General features: G+C 42.5%; 1 protein-coding gene across 8 annotated transcripts in view; it reads left to right on the top strand.

Moving 5' to 3' along the window:
• The first annotated feature begins 1,752 nt into the window (after positions 1 to 1,752).
• The window catches only part of mast2 (microtubule associated serine/threonine kinase 2), a 257,578-nt gene continuing 245,388 nt past the window's right edge, over positions 1,753 to 13,942 (top strand). For 7 of the 8 annotated variants that reach the window (XM_041790744.1, XM_041790739.1, XM_041790746.1 and 4 more), the window contains exon 1: positions 1,753 to 1,882. In XM_041790744.1, coding sequence (XP_041646678.1) covers positions 1,802 to 1,882 — 81 coding nt within the window. In that variant the 5' untranslated portion in view covers positions 1,753 to 1,801. The remainder of the gene's footprint in view (positions 1,883 to 13,942) is intronic. The other variant, XM_041790740.1, reaches the window with a different exon arrangement.

Raw genomic sequence — 13,942 nt, 5'->3', positions numbered from 1 at the left:
ATCAGAATCTGAGATACAAGTCAAAATTCTGAAAAAAGTCAGAATTCATTGATTAATCCTGCTAAAAGGTTAAAATTTAATCCCAAAATTCTGACTTTGATCTAAAAAAAATACTTAAATCTCAGAGATTTGAGCTTAAACTGAGAATTCTGATTTCAATCTTAGAATTCTGGTTTTAATCCTCTCGGTGTTAAAAATGTTCTCATAAAAATTCGTCTAAGTGGCCCTTAACCACTCTCGTAGACTTTTTCCGACGTCTTAAAAAAGTTAAAATGTGTCTTATTTTGGTAATCTTAACCGGATGTTGAAGTCTCGTTCTATCTCACTTGACGTCCGTGGTCGCGGTAGAGTCAGGAAACAGGCTGAGCCGTGCCGTGCCGCGGCTGCAGTTTAACACGGAGCTTAACCCGGTGTGTCCACACTGAGCTTAGCTTCTATGTGAGGATGAAAGCAGCGACGGAGGCGACAACCACGGTGAAATAGAACCAAGAACGGGGCTCGGCTCGGGACATTTGGGCGGGAATCACCTGGAAGCGTCCGCTCGGAGCGCGGTCAGAGCTGTCATGGGTGTCACGGTGTATCTGGGCAGGTAAACGTTAGCAGCTAGGAGGCTAGCACGGGCAGCTAACGGCAGCTAACTTATAGACAAGTTGGACAGAGTGGAAACGGGAGGAAATGGATTTTTATTCACGGTGAGGAGGAGTAACGGAGCCTTTTAGAGGATTTAAACCCTTTCGTTGTCTCCAAGCAGAAGCTGGCGCCGCACGTTTGATTGACAGCTTGTCAAAAACGGTTCTCCAGATGTGGAGTCAGCATGAAGAGTGAGGCTAGGCTCTGAGCTAGCTGTCCACATCTGCAGCACTGGCTTCAGACCAGGAATGGCTGTCTGGAGGGAAGTCTTCAACGAACTGAATCAACAAGAAGAGATGGATTTCATTTTGGCACAGAGGTGTCACTGAGCCTGTTCGCCCGCTAACTGAAGCCTCAGAGCAGCCACAACAAGAGGCTGGCACTGGGTCAGACACTCATCCACCAGTGCAGACCATCATCCACCAGTGCAGACCATCATCCACCAGTGCAGACCATCATCCACCAGTGCAGACCATCATCCACCAGTGCAGACCATCATCCACCAGTGCAGACCATCATCCACCAGTGCAGACCATCATCCACCAGTGCAGACCATCATCCACCAGTGCAGACCATCATCCACCAGTGCAGACCATCATCCACCAGTGCAGACCATCATCCACCAGTGCAGACCATCATCCACCAGTGCAGACCATCATCCACCAGTGCAGACCATCATCCACCAGTGCAGACCATCATCCACCAGTGCAGACCATCATCCACCAGTGCAGACCATCATCCACCAGTGCAGACCATCATACACCAGTGCAGACCATCATACACCAGTGCAGACCATCATCCACCAGTGCAGACCATCATACACCAGTGCAGACCATCATACACCAGTGCAGACCATCATCCACCAGTGCAGACCATCATACACCAGTGCAGACCATCATACACCAGTGCAGACCATCATACACCAGTGCAGACCATCATCCACCAGTGCAGACCATCATCCACCAGTGCAGACCATCATCCACCAGTGCAGACCATCATCCACCAGTGCAGACCATCATCCACCAGTGCAGACCATCATCCACCAGTGCAGACCATCATCCACCAGTGCAGACCATCATCCACCAGTGCAGACCATCATCCACTAGTGCAGAACCAGGAGGAAGCTGCCACAGGGTCAGATCTAAACAGCAGCACATAAGGAGAGTTGAAGATGAAGAGGACAGAGAACAAAAACAAGAGGAAGCTGTGTAATATGGAGCAGCAGCAGAGCGGAGGAGAGGAGAAAGATGCGGTGAGTAGAGTCATGAAGGCACTGGGTCACTGGGTTTTTAAAAAAACACCACACATTTCTCCACAAAGCCATGTTGAACCTGAACACCAGAGAACTAACCAGCACGCACAGGACCTCACTAATGCGTTTAAAGTAGGGCTGCAACGATTCGTCGACATAATCGTTTGTGTCGACTATAAAAATTTGTCGACGCGGGAATTCAAGTGTCGACGCGTCGTATTATTGTTTTTTATACTGGTAACATCTAGTACCGGCCGGTAAGGACTCATCTGTACCTGCAGTTCACTACAGGAAGTGGTGGGGGCAGTATCGCTCCCACTGTTTACATTATTCACAGAAACTGAGAAGAAGAAGAAGTTAAGCATGGCGGAAAGCACGGAGAACGCACCAAAAAGCCGACCCAGAGCTTCTAAAGTTTGGGAACATTTTACAGAAAACAAACTGGCGAAACAAGTCAACTGCAAACTGTGTCAAGTCAAACTCTCGTACCATGGCAGCACTACGGCAAGGCACGAACACCTGAAAACGTAAACACACTGTAGCTACTGCGTCTTCAAATACCGCGAGTGGGCAAGTTTGCAAGTTGCATGAATATCTTTTAGATCTTTTGCATTTAGTTACTGAGCCCTTTGTGCTTCAGGCACGAGGATTAACTCCAGTAGCCTACTTATAACGTTGGTGCCGTACGTTAATCAGTCGGAAAACCATCTTTGATATTTGTTAGGGTAACGGTTTTTTCAGTAACGCTATTTAGTGTGCAATTTACTTTAGTTATCAGTTCAATCCTTTTATATTAGAGGAAAAACAAACCTTGACGATGTAGCAACTTGACATGTCCTGTCAATTTGCTAAACCATGAAGTTTTCACAGGTGTGCATGCATAAGAAGGCGAGGTAAAACGGGGATCCAAAATAGTATGCCAAATAGCCACGATTAGTCGACCAATCACAAAAATAATCGCCAGATTAGTCGACATAAAAAAATAATCATTTGTTGCAGCCCTTGTTTAAAGAGGAGTTTTATGTGAAGTACGGGGCTGTTCCTGTGTTTTTAAATCTGTAGACCAGGGATGTATGACATGGTGTTTGGCTGATCTTTTTAAGGTTCAGCTGATGATATGCCAGGCTCAGTACTGGTCCTGTTATCTGTGTTGGCATTTTATTTTATTGATGCTCCCTCAAACTAATCCATTAAATAGCATGTTATATTTACCTCCGCCAAGGAGGGTGTGTGATCGGGTGGGTTTGTTCGTTTGTTGGTTAGCAACATAACTCAAAAAGTCATGGATGGATTTTCAGGAAATTTTCAGGAAATGTCAGAAATGGCCTAAGGAAGAACTGATTAGATTTTGGGGCTGATCTGGATCACCGTCTGGATTCAGGAATGTTTTAAAGGATTCTTTACTATTGGGAGATAGGGCTAATGGCGGAGGTCTGCGCTGTTACCACTTTACACCAGGAGATGGCGGACATGAGTAACTTCAGTCCTAGCAGCATTTTTGGGTGTGTTTCTATTCAAAGTTTTGGAGTTTACAGAGTTTTAAAGACGCACGCCCGGTCGAGGAGACGAGTCGGAGCATAACGGAGAGAAAGACAGCAAATTGTAGCGAGAATACTCACAATGCTGGGAGGAATAGAGGAATATTCACCCTCTGCCATGACTTTCAGTCGTCCAGTGAGACCGTGGGTGAGACTGTCAGTGCGTCTGATGGCACCAGCAGGCAATGCTTCCACTGTGACAGTCCACACGTAGAGAAGCCAGTGCTTTGCCTCACCGTGTTTCCACCCCGCTGGGGAGGGAGTAATCGGCGAATGCCGTGGTGGGGGGCACATGGGGACGGATCCAGTAATGTTTTAAAGGATTCTTCACTACTGGGAGATAGGGCTAGGCAGAGGTCTGCGCTCTCCGAGTGCTTTTCTAGTTAACATATGCATTAATAGTGTGTGGGAGTCAGGAAGTGGGGGAAAGCCATAGAGAATGAATGGCAATGGAGGAATGTTAGTACTTTACAGCTCTAAATGGACCTTTAAGCTGCAATTAGCATCAGAGCATTTCCACATACATTGAGTACAAAGTCTGAGTTTTACCACAGTTTAAGGGATTTACCTGTTGTGGACATGATCAATATTGAAAGACTGAGTCTAGAAGAGTCTAGTCCTGAGCTAAGAGGCTAGCTGAACCTCTCTAACTTATAAAATAAACCTAATTTTGTCAGTTTTAATTGAAACAGTGATTAACTGTCAACAAAACAAACCTTGAGGTGTGAGAGACCGAGTAAGGATGGGTCTGTTCATGAACGAGTCTGTTCTTAATGTGAGCCACTGTAGCTAGCTCCTGTTTGAGTGCCAGTTTCCTTTCCTCCATCCTCTGTCCTTGTTTAATCCACATTTACAAAGCCAAACTGGTACCAAATGATCTGGATCGCTAAGACGCGAGCCTAGACATCAGCTGAGGAAACACAGGTTGCTTAAGTTCTCTCATTGAATGCTTGGCATCGTTGTAAACAGCTGAAAATGTGGCGTTTTTCAGTAGATACCACAGATACCACTTCCTGCCCCCTGGCGGGAGCTCTACACTGCTGTGTGATGTTGTCTACTCCTCTGTGCCCTCGTGCTGACGAAGCTAGTGCTAAATCCTTCATTTTGCTTTATTTTTGATTGTGCAGTTTTGCTTTTGTCAGATTCAGTTCATTTTTCTGTCATGATAAATTCACATCATTCTCAGTGTCTGTTAAGGCTATCATGAACTACATATAATCAATAGTGGTTTCAGCCCTGTCAGACCCATACCGTACATCGTTCTGAAACTAAAGGCATCAAAAGAGTAAAAAATGTTCTCATTCCAAACCAAAATGCATTAAATCCCAAACATACTCTGATTTTTCAGAGCTGAGGATGTATTAGAGTCTGGTAGTACACAGGAACAGTCTGTTCTGTGGTCTGCAGGTCTACCGGTGAATACGTCTGTATTGTTTTACAGCCAGTCGTGCTGTTGCTGGCTCAGGTGTTGTCTTTTAGTGTGCTCTGGATACTAATGATGTTCTGGGCAGCTTCAGTCACCTGCTGCAGAGACATTCTGTCCTCTGCTCTGCTCATCCCACACCAAATCACTATTCTACCGTTCATAGGGGTTTATCGCTCCTCTGCACATTTTAATATGAATGATTCCTTGAGATATTCAGCCGTTTCGTTCTTTCTTCTCTAAGGTTGGCAGTGGGTGTGTGGTTGCCAGGAGAATTTTCTGTGATGCTGATTTTCAGGATCCTAAAAGTTCTGCATGAATTTAAACAAGGGTGTGGTTTTCTGTGTAGGTCCCTGAAATCATGTTAAGATGCATGCTGTACTTTGTGCATCACTGTGCAACATCAGGATTTCTCAACCAAAGCATCATACTATTTAGACAATAAATCTGGAGGGGTGATGGTTGGATTGGAATGACAACCAGAGGCACAGACTGGCCTGTATGCAAAAATCAAAGATGGAATGTTTGAAAGCTTTGATGACATCATCATCCTAAATTCTATTAAATACTTCAGGGATGACATCTTCTTCAAAGGCAGAGGAGAGAATGTTTTGTAGATTTCAAAAGATGACATCTTCAAAGGCAGAGGGCAGAATGTTTTGTAAACTGCAAAGGATGACATCATCTTCAAAGGTAGAGGACGGAATGTTTTGTAAACCTCAAAGGATCACATCATCTTCAAAGGTAGAGGACGGAATGTTTCGTAATTGTCAAAGGATGACATCATCTTCAAAGGTAGAGGACGGAATGTTTTGTAAACTTCAAAGGATGGCATCATCTTCAAAGGTAGAGAACAGAATGTTTTGTAAATGTCAAAGGATGGCATCATCTTCAAAGGTAGACGACGGAATGTTTTGTAAACTTCAAAGGATGGCATCATCTTCAAAGGTAGAGAACAGAATGTTTTGTAAATGTCAAAGGATGGCATCATCTTCAAAGGTAGAGAACGGAATGTTTTGTAAATGTCAAAGGATGACATCATCTTCAAAGGTAGAGGACGGAATGTTTTGTAAATGTCAAGGGACGACATCATCTTCAAAGGTAGAGGACGGAATGTTTTGTAAACTTCAAAGGATGACATCATCTTCAAAGGTAGAGGACGGAATGTTTTGTAAATGTCAAAGGATGACATCATCTTCAAAGGTAGAGGACGGAATGTTTTGTAAATGTCAAGGGACGACATCATCTTCAAAGGTAGAGGACGGAATGTTTTGTAATTGTCAAAGGATGACATCTTCAAAGGTAGAGGACTGAATGTTTTGTAAATGTCAAAGGATGGCATCATCTTCAAAGGTAGAGGACGGAATGTTTTGTAAACTTCAATGGATGACATCATCTTCAAAGGTAGAGGAGGGAAGTTTTGTAAACTTCAAAGGATGACATCATCTTCAAAGGTAGAGGACTGAATGTTTTGTAATTGTCAAAGGATGACATCTTCAAAGGTAGAGGACGGAATGTTTTGTAAACTTCAAAGGATGACATCATCTTCAAAGGTAGAGGACGGAATGTTTCGTAATTGTCAAAGGATGACATCATCTTCAAAAGCACGGGGCAGAATGTTTTGTAAATTTCAAAGGATGACATCATCTTCAAAGGTAGAGAACAGAATGTTTTGTAAATGTCAAGGGACGACATCATCTTCAAAGGTAGAGGACGGAATGTTTTGTAAACTTCAAAGGATGGCATCATCTTCAAAGGTAGAGAACAGAATGTTTTGTAAATGTCAAAGGATGGCATCATCTTCAAAGGTAGACGACGGAATGTTTTGTAAACTTCAAAGGATGGCATCATCTTCAAAGGTAGAGAACAGAATGTTTTGTAAATGTCAAAGGATGGCATCATCTTCAAAGGTAGAGAACAGAATGTTTTGTAAATGTCAAAGGATGACATCATCTTCAAAGGTAGAGGACGGAATGTTTTGTAAATGTCAAGGGACGACATCATCTTCAAAGGTAGAGGACGGAATGTTTTGTAAACTTCAAAGGATGACATCATCTTCAAAGGTAGAGGACGGAATGTTTTGTAAATGTCAAAGGATGACATCATCTTCAAAGGTAGAGGACGGAATGTTTTGTAAATGTCAAGGGACGACATCATCTTCAAAGGTAGAGGACGGAATGTTTTGTAATTGTCAAAGGATGACATCTTCAAAGGTAGAGGACTGAATGTTTTGTAAATGTCAAAGGATGGCATCATCTTCAAAGGTAGAGGACGGAATGTTTTGTAAACTTCAATGGATGACATCATCTTCAAAGGTAGAGGAGGGAAGTTTTGTAAACTTCAAAGGATGACATCATCTTCAAAGGTAGAGGACTGAATGTTTTGTAATTGTCAAAGGATGACATCTTCAAAGGTAGAGGACGGAATGTTTTGTAAATTTCAAAGGATGACATCATCTTCAAAGGCAGAGGATGGAATGTTTTGTAAATATCAAAGGATGACATCATCTTCAAAGGTAGAGGACGGAATGTTTTGTAAACTTCAAAGAATGACATCATCTTCAAAGGTAAAGGGCGGAATGTTTTGTAAATTTCAAAGGATGACATCATCTTCAAAGGTAGAGGACGGAATGTTTTGTAAATGTCAAAGGATGACATCATCTTCAAAGGCTGAGGACGGAATGTTTTGTAAATTTCAAAGGATGACATCATCTTCAAAGGTAGAGGACGGAATGTTTTGTAAATGTCAAAGGATGACATCATCTTCAAAGGCAGAGGACGGAATGTTTTGTAAACTTCAATGGATGACTTCATCTTCAAAGGTAGAGGACGGAATGTTTTGTAAATGTCAAAGGATGACATCATCTTCAAAGGCAGCGGACGGAATGTTTCGTAAACTTCAATGGATGACCTCATCTTCAAAGGCAGAGGACGGAATGTTTTGTAAACTTCAATGGATGACCTCATCTTCAAAGGTAGAGGACGGAATGTTTTATAAATGTCAAATGATGACATCATCTTCAAAGGCAGAGGACGGAATGTTTCGTAAACTTCAATGGATGACCTCATCTTCAAAGGCAGAGGACGGAATGTTTTGTAAACTTCAATGGATGACCTCATCTTCAAAGGTAGAGGACGGAATGTTTTATAAATGTCAAATGATGACATCATCTTCAAAGGCAGAGGACGGAATGTTTCGTAAACTTCAATGGATGACCTCATCTTCAAAGGTGGAGGATGGAATGTTTTGTAAACTTCAAAGGATGACATCATCTTCAAAGGTAGAGGACTGAATGTTTTGTAATTGTCAAAGGATGACATCTTCAAAGGTAGAGGACGGAATGTTTTGTAAATTTCAAAGGATGACATCATCTTCAAAGGCAGAGGATGGAATGTTTTGTAAATATCAAAGGATGACCTCATCTTCAAAGGTAGAGGACGGAATGTTTTATAAATGTCAAATGATGACATCATCTTCAAAGGCAGAGGACGGAATGTTTCGTAAACTTCAATGGATGACCTCATCTTCAAAGGTGGAGGATGGAATGTTTTGTAAACTTCAAAGGATGACATCATCTTCAAAGGTAGAGGATGGAATGTTTTGTAAATTTCAAAGGATGACATCATCTTATGATATTATGATAGAGATAAAGTAGACGAGTCTGCTGGTATATCTGTGTTCTGATTATGATAGAGATAAAGTAGACGAGTCTGCTGGTATATCTGTGTTCTGATTATGATAGAGATATAGTAGACGAGTCTGCTGGTATATCTGTGTTCTGATTATGATAGAGCAGGGTTTTTCCTGGCTTAAAATGAGGTGGTGGTGGTACCTGATCGTGGGCTCACAGGTGCACATGTACCGTGCCTTCAACTGGCTCAAACAAGTGTTTCACTAGCGGTCTGTTTTAGGAGTTGTACAGGAGTTTTACATGAATTTAAAAAATGACAAGTATTATTTTGAAGCATGTTCATTTATTTTTATGTGCTTTGTTTAACATTTTAGTTTGGTTGCATGGCAGCTTAACCACCATTTACTTGCACAAGGCACAGCCAGTGGCAGACCATTTTGCCCTCCTTGGTTACATTTTTGTAGAACCTCCTGAATATTTTTATTCAAAGACTTCTGGTTTGGACCATCAGTGGCCACCTTACAGCATACATACAGGTGCCTCTCCTTAAGTCTGTTGCGCAGGAGTGTTTTTATCTTTTAAAAAAAGTTCATGCATTATAAACTTTGCAATATTCTGGTGTAGACATGAATTGTGATAGTATTCTCAATCATATCTTACAATCTTCAGTGCAGAAAATAGCCTCTCAGCATCTGCTGTCTGTACAAGTGCTGTTAGGGCTATTGCAGCTGCAATGAGAGCAGGATGTAGTAGAAAGACACACCCAGGTGCCCAGGTGTCTTACTTTGACATTAAATTGGAATATAAATATAAAAATGAGTTTTTACTGGTACATGTTCATCCTTCTGTACTTGTAACCTCTTTAGAATTATTCATCCCAATAATAGTACAAACGAAATATCAAGTTTTCCCAAGAAGCACAAATTAAAACGAATTTAAAGTCAGTTAAAGGAGGTTTGGGTAGACAGAGCTCAGTGTGTTTGCTAGTGCAGGAGAACAAGGGGTTAAAATACACACTATACATTTTTTTCCTTTCATAATTCCTCTTAATGTGAATTTTCAGTCTACATGTGGCAAAAACATGGTTATTTCCTTTCTCTGTCTATCTGACCGTTCTTGATTGCCTTCATTCTTGAATTAATTCACTGAAGAACAGCTGATCTCCAGCTCAGTGAGGTCCTCTCTGTTTAAAAATCATATCAGTGGGCTCAGATGTATTGATTATGTCACCAAATCAATCACTCCTAACGACACATTACGGTTGTAAACTCTGTGAATGAAGGGGCTGTTGTGATAACTTTAGACTTCTCCGAGTTTTAACTCAGAATAGTGTTTATGTTCGGGTCTGTTTGTGCTGCATTTGGTGTTAGCATCTTAGCTAAACTTTAGCTCTGCTGTCTCAACAGGTGAAACTTAGGAGCTGCCGTAGTTCTTTAACGCTTTTCTCCAAAGCCTACAGACAGACATTTGAAAATTTATTCATCCTTTATATAAAGTCCACATGACTTTTTCCTGAGGTGCAGAACTGGAACTGAAGGAGGTTTTAGCGACGACCGGTGAAACACATCGGTCTACCTAGCAAGTACCTACGGTGAACAGAACTCTAGTTTAAAGGTAAAAGGTCATCGCGGGTCGTGTGAGATTACAGTTGCTGAGCCAGAGCATGGCAGAACGGGCTGAGAAAACGAGCTGCAGAGCCTAAATGAACCGATCCCTAACGTTCAAACCAGTACAAAGACCGGTTTGTGCTGCATCATTACTGATCCAGGGCTCCACGGACCGATGCACTAGGACTGCTGACGTCAAGATCACTTCACCGATCCATATCATCACTAGTAAATACACAATCAAAGATGCTTTGACAGGTTGGCCGGTGCTAATTTCAACACATCGCCACCGCCACTACTGGTGGTTGCGTGCAACTGCAGTTACATATGACTGAAATGACAGATCCGGACAGGAAAACGCTTGGTGGAATAAACGATTGAAAAACTGAAAAAAACTGAGCCTTGAGCCGGTGGCGGTAAGGAAGTTGGCGGTGGCGGCCGCCACCAAATTCTCTATGCAGGAAAAACCCTGTAGAGAGATAAAGTAGCCTAAATGAGCCGGTTATCAGAGCTGGCTCCTTTAGTGAACGATCATCAGAGAGATGGTTCCCCTTGTTTCTGTTTTTGTTTTAAAGACATAAAAAGCTGAACTTGAACAAAGCCAGAGGCTGTTTGGGGGCTGGAAGACCGGCTCTTATTACTGAGCTGAGACAAAGAACGCAAATCTCTAAACAGAGATCACTTTGAGTGTAAATACACTCGTGCATTATGTTTGTATAGTATAAAAAGGGTAATTGTTGCTGTTCTTGTTCCTCTTTTATCCACTCCAGGGTGTTGTATTTGGGTCATAACTCTGACTTTAGGTATCTAGCTAATCATCTGGTCGATGCATAAGAGCGTCATCTCATGAGGAATTACCTGCCCACATCCATTCTTCCATCAGCGCATTGTAGCAGTGTGTTAATCACATTAGCAGCAGCTTAGCTGTGCTAACAAACAAGTATTAGATTCTGCATGTGCATGATTAAATGCAGTAATTGAAGATTAAATAGTGCGTCAGTGATGAATGCAGGCGGTGTGAGGCTGCAGTGGTTTTCTAATCAAACACCAAACGTGCTTTTGCCTCCTGGTTTGATTCTGTCTGCCTCTCTGAAAGACCATTGTCCTTCAGATATATTTCTCTCCTCATTCCTCTGCTCCTGCAGCTTCATGTTTGGCGTTTACTCTGCCATGATAGGATCACAGATTGTATCAGAAGTGTCTGAGGACGGCGAGTTCTGGGACCTGTGTGCCGAGGCATATGAATTTAAATGTGAGTGCGTGCGTCTGCAGGGTTGCTAGGGGAAGCCAGCGTAAAGCGGGTTAGTGGGGGAAGTCTGAAGTACACTTGACAGATAATCTCTGCTCTGCTGGTGACTGAACATGATTCCTGTGACATGACTCAGCAGAGAGGTGAAGGGAGGAGGTAATGGCCTTTAGATATAACACCAAGACTGCACGATGTTGGACCAAATAAGAATCATAATCATTTTGACTCATGGTGATAAATCACAGATATAGGAGATACTTAAATGGTATGATGCCAACATGTCTGATACCAGCAGAACCGAGTCAAAACGAAGGTTTCAGTGCTACTTTTTAGTACCTTACCACCTCAACATGACCCCCCTGCTTCTCCAAATGAAAGGCACAAAATTCCACCTGGAATTAATGCTATTTATGTCGGCCGACTCATCGTATTTCAACAGAGCATGAACGCCATTCCTGATTCTTGCTTCAGTGTAATATCTCTGGTCTGCCTCTTTATTTCATTTACTTAATGAGTTGCCTCCAGCAGTATTTTTCAGTGCTGACTTTAATCTTTTACCCTCATAGAGTATGGATTCAGACCACTTTGGCACCATTTTAAAGGCACCGATTTAGCATTATACCATAAAAAAACACACGATACTAGGGCTGGGCAGTTAATCGCAAGTTAGATTAAATCGCAATTTGACCTGCTGCAACTTTTAAATCGCAGAAGTTGCAATATTTCTTTAAATTAAAATTTGTCAAAATAGCAGTTTAATGAATCACTTTTTTTGCTGCGGCAGCAGAGATTTTATGTATTTTATGCAAACATTCAAGTGTCAACGTTTTCTATAAAGGTTTATAAAAATCCTCCTTTTTGTGTTTTATGTGTTTTTCTTAATCAAAATGAGTGACAAAAAGGATGATGACCTTAAACAAAACAAATGACATCACATTTTGAATATGAGCAGAAATAGGAGGCTTCACCTCCTCCACCCCAGCCTCCTCCTTTATAGACTAAAGCTCCACCTCCTCCACCCCAGCCTCCTCCTTTACAGACTAAAGCTCCACCTCCTCCACCCCAGACTCCACCTTTATAGACTAAAGATCCACCTCCTCCACCCCAGCCTCCTCCTTTACAGACTAAAGCTCCACCTCCTCCACCCCAGACTCCACTTTTATAGACTAAAGCTCCACCTCCTCCACCCCAGCCTCCTCCTTTATAGACTAAAGCTCCACCTCCTCCACCCCAGCCTCCTCCTTTACAGACTCAAGCTCCACCTCCTCCACCCCAGACTCCACCTTTATAGACTAAAGATCCACCTCCTCCACCCCAGCCTCCTCCTTTACAGTCTAAAGCTCCACCTCCTCCACCCCAGACTCCACCTTTATAGACTAAAGATCCACCTCCTCCACCCCAGCCTCCTCCTTTACAGACTAAAGCTCCACCTCCTCCACCCCAGACTCCACCTTTATAGACTAAAGATCCACCTCCTCCACCCCAGCCTCCTCCTTTATAGACTAAAGCTCCACCTCCTCCACCCCAGACTCCACCTTTATAGACTAAAGCTCCACCTCCTCCACCCCAGCCTCCTCCTTTATAGACTAAAGCTCCACCTCCTCCACCCCAGCCTCCTCCTTTATAGACTAAAGCTCCACCTCCTCCACCCCAGCCTCCTCCTTTATAGACTAAAGCTCCACCTCCTCCACCCCAGCCTCCTCCTTTATAGACTAAAGCTCCACCTCCTCCACCCCAGCCTCCACCTTTATAGACTAAAGATCCACCTCCTCCACCCCAGCCTCCTCCTTTATAGACTAAAGCTCCACCTCCTCCACCCCAGCCTCCTCCTTTATAGACTAAAGCTTGTTGCATTCTCATATTCAGAATCATGCTACTATGGGTTACCTTCTGAATAGACTTTTAAAGCTCCACCTCCTCCACCCCAGCCTCCTCCTTTATAGCAAAGCTCCACCTCCTCCACCCCAGCCTCCTCCTTTATAGACTAAAGCTCCACCTCCTCCACCCCAGCCTCCTCCTTTATAGACTAAAGCTCCACCTCCTCCACCCCAGCCTCCTCCTTTATAGACTAAAGTTAGCAAACTGAAACAAACAAGCTCCTCCACCCCAGCCTCCACCTTTATAGACTAAAGATCAAATCCTCCACATAAAATGGGAAAATTTAGATTTTGAGGAGAAACTTTAATAATACAGCTGTAAATATGAAGAATGTGTAATTTCTAGTGTAAAACCAGGCTGTAAACCAGTTTATTTTAGTGTAAAACCAGGCTGTAAACCAGTTTATTTCTATTGTAAAACCAGGCTGTAAACCAGTTTATTTTAGTGTAAAACCAGGCTGTAAACCAGTTAATTTTAGTGTAAAACCAGGCTGTAAACCAGTTTATTTTAGTGTAAAACCAGGCTGTAACCAGTTTATTTTAGTGTAAAACCAGGCTGTAAACCAGTTTATTTTAGTGTAAAACCAGGCTGTAAACCAGTTTATTTTAGTGTAAAACCAGGCTGTAAACCAGTTTATTTTAGTGTAAAACCAGGCTGTAAACCAGTTTATTTCTATTGTATAACCAGGCTGTAAACCAGTTTATTTTAGTGTAAAACCAGGCTGTAAACCAGTT

Source organism: Cheilinus undulatus, linkage group 7, assembly GCF_018320785.1.
Source record: "Cheilinus undulatus linkage group 7, ASM1832078v1, whole genome shotgun sequence".
Classification (NCBI taxonomy): Eukaryota; Metazoa; Chordata; class Actinopteri; order Labriformes; family Labridae; genus Cheilinus; species Cheilinus undulatus.
Note: the sequence above shows the minus strand (reverse complement) of the source record. Positions and strands in the feature narration are given on the sequence as shown.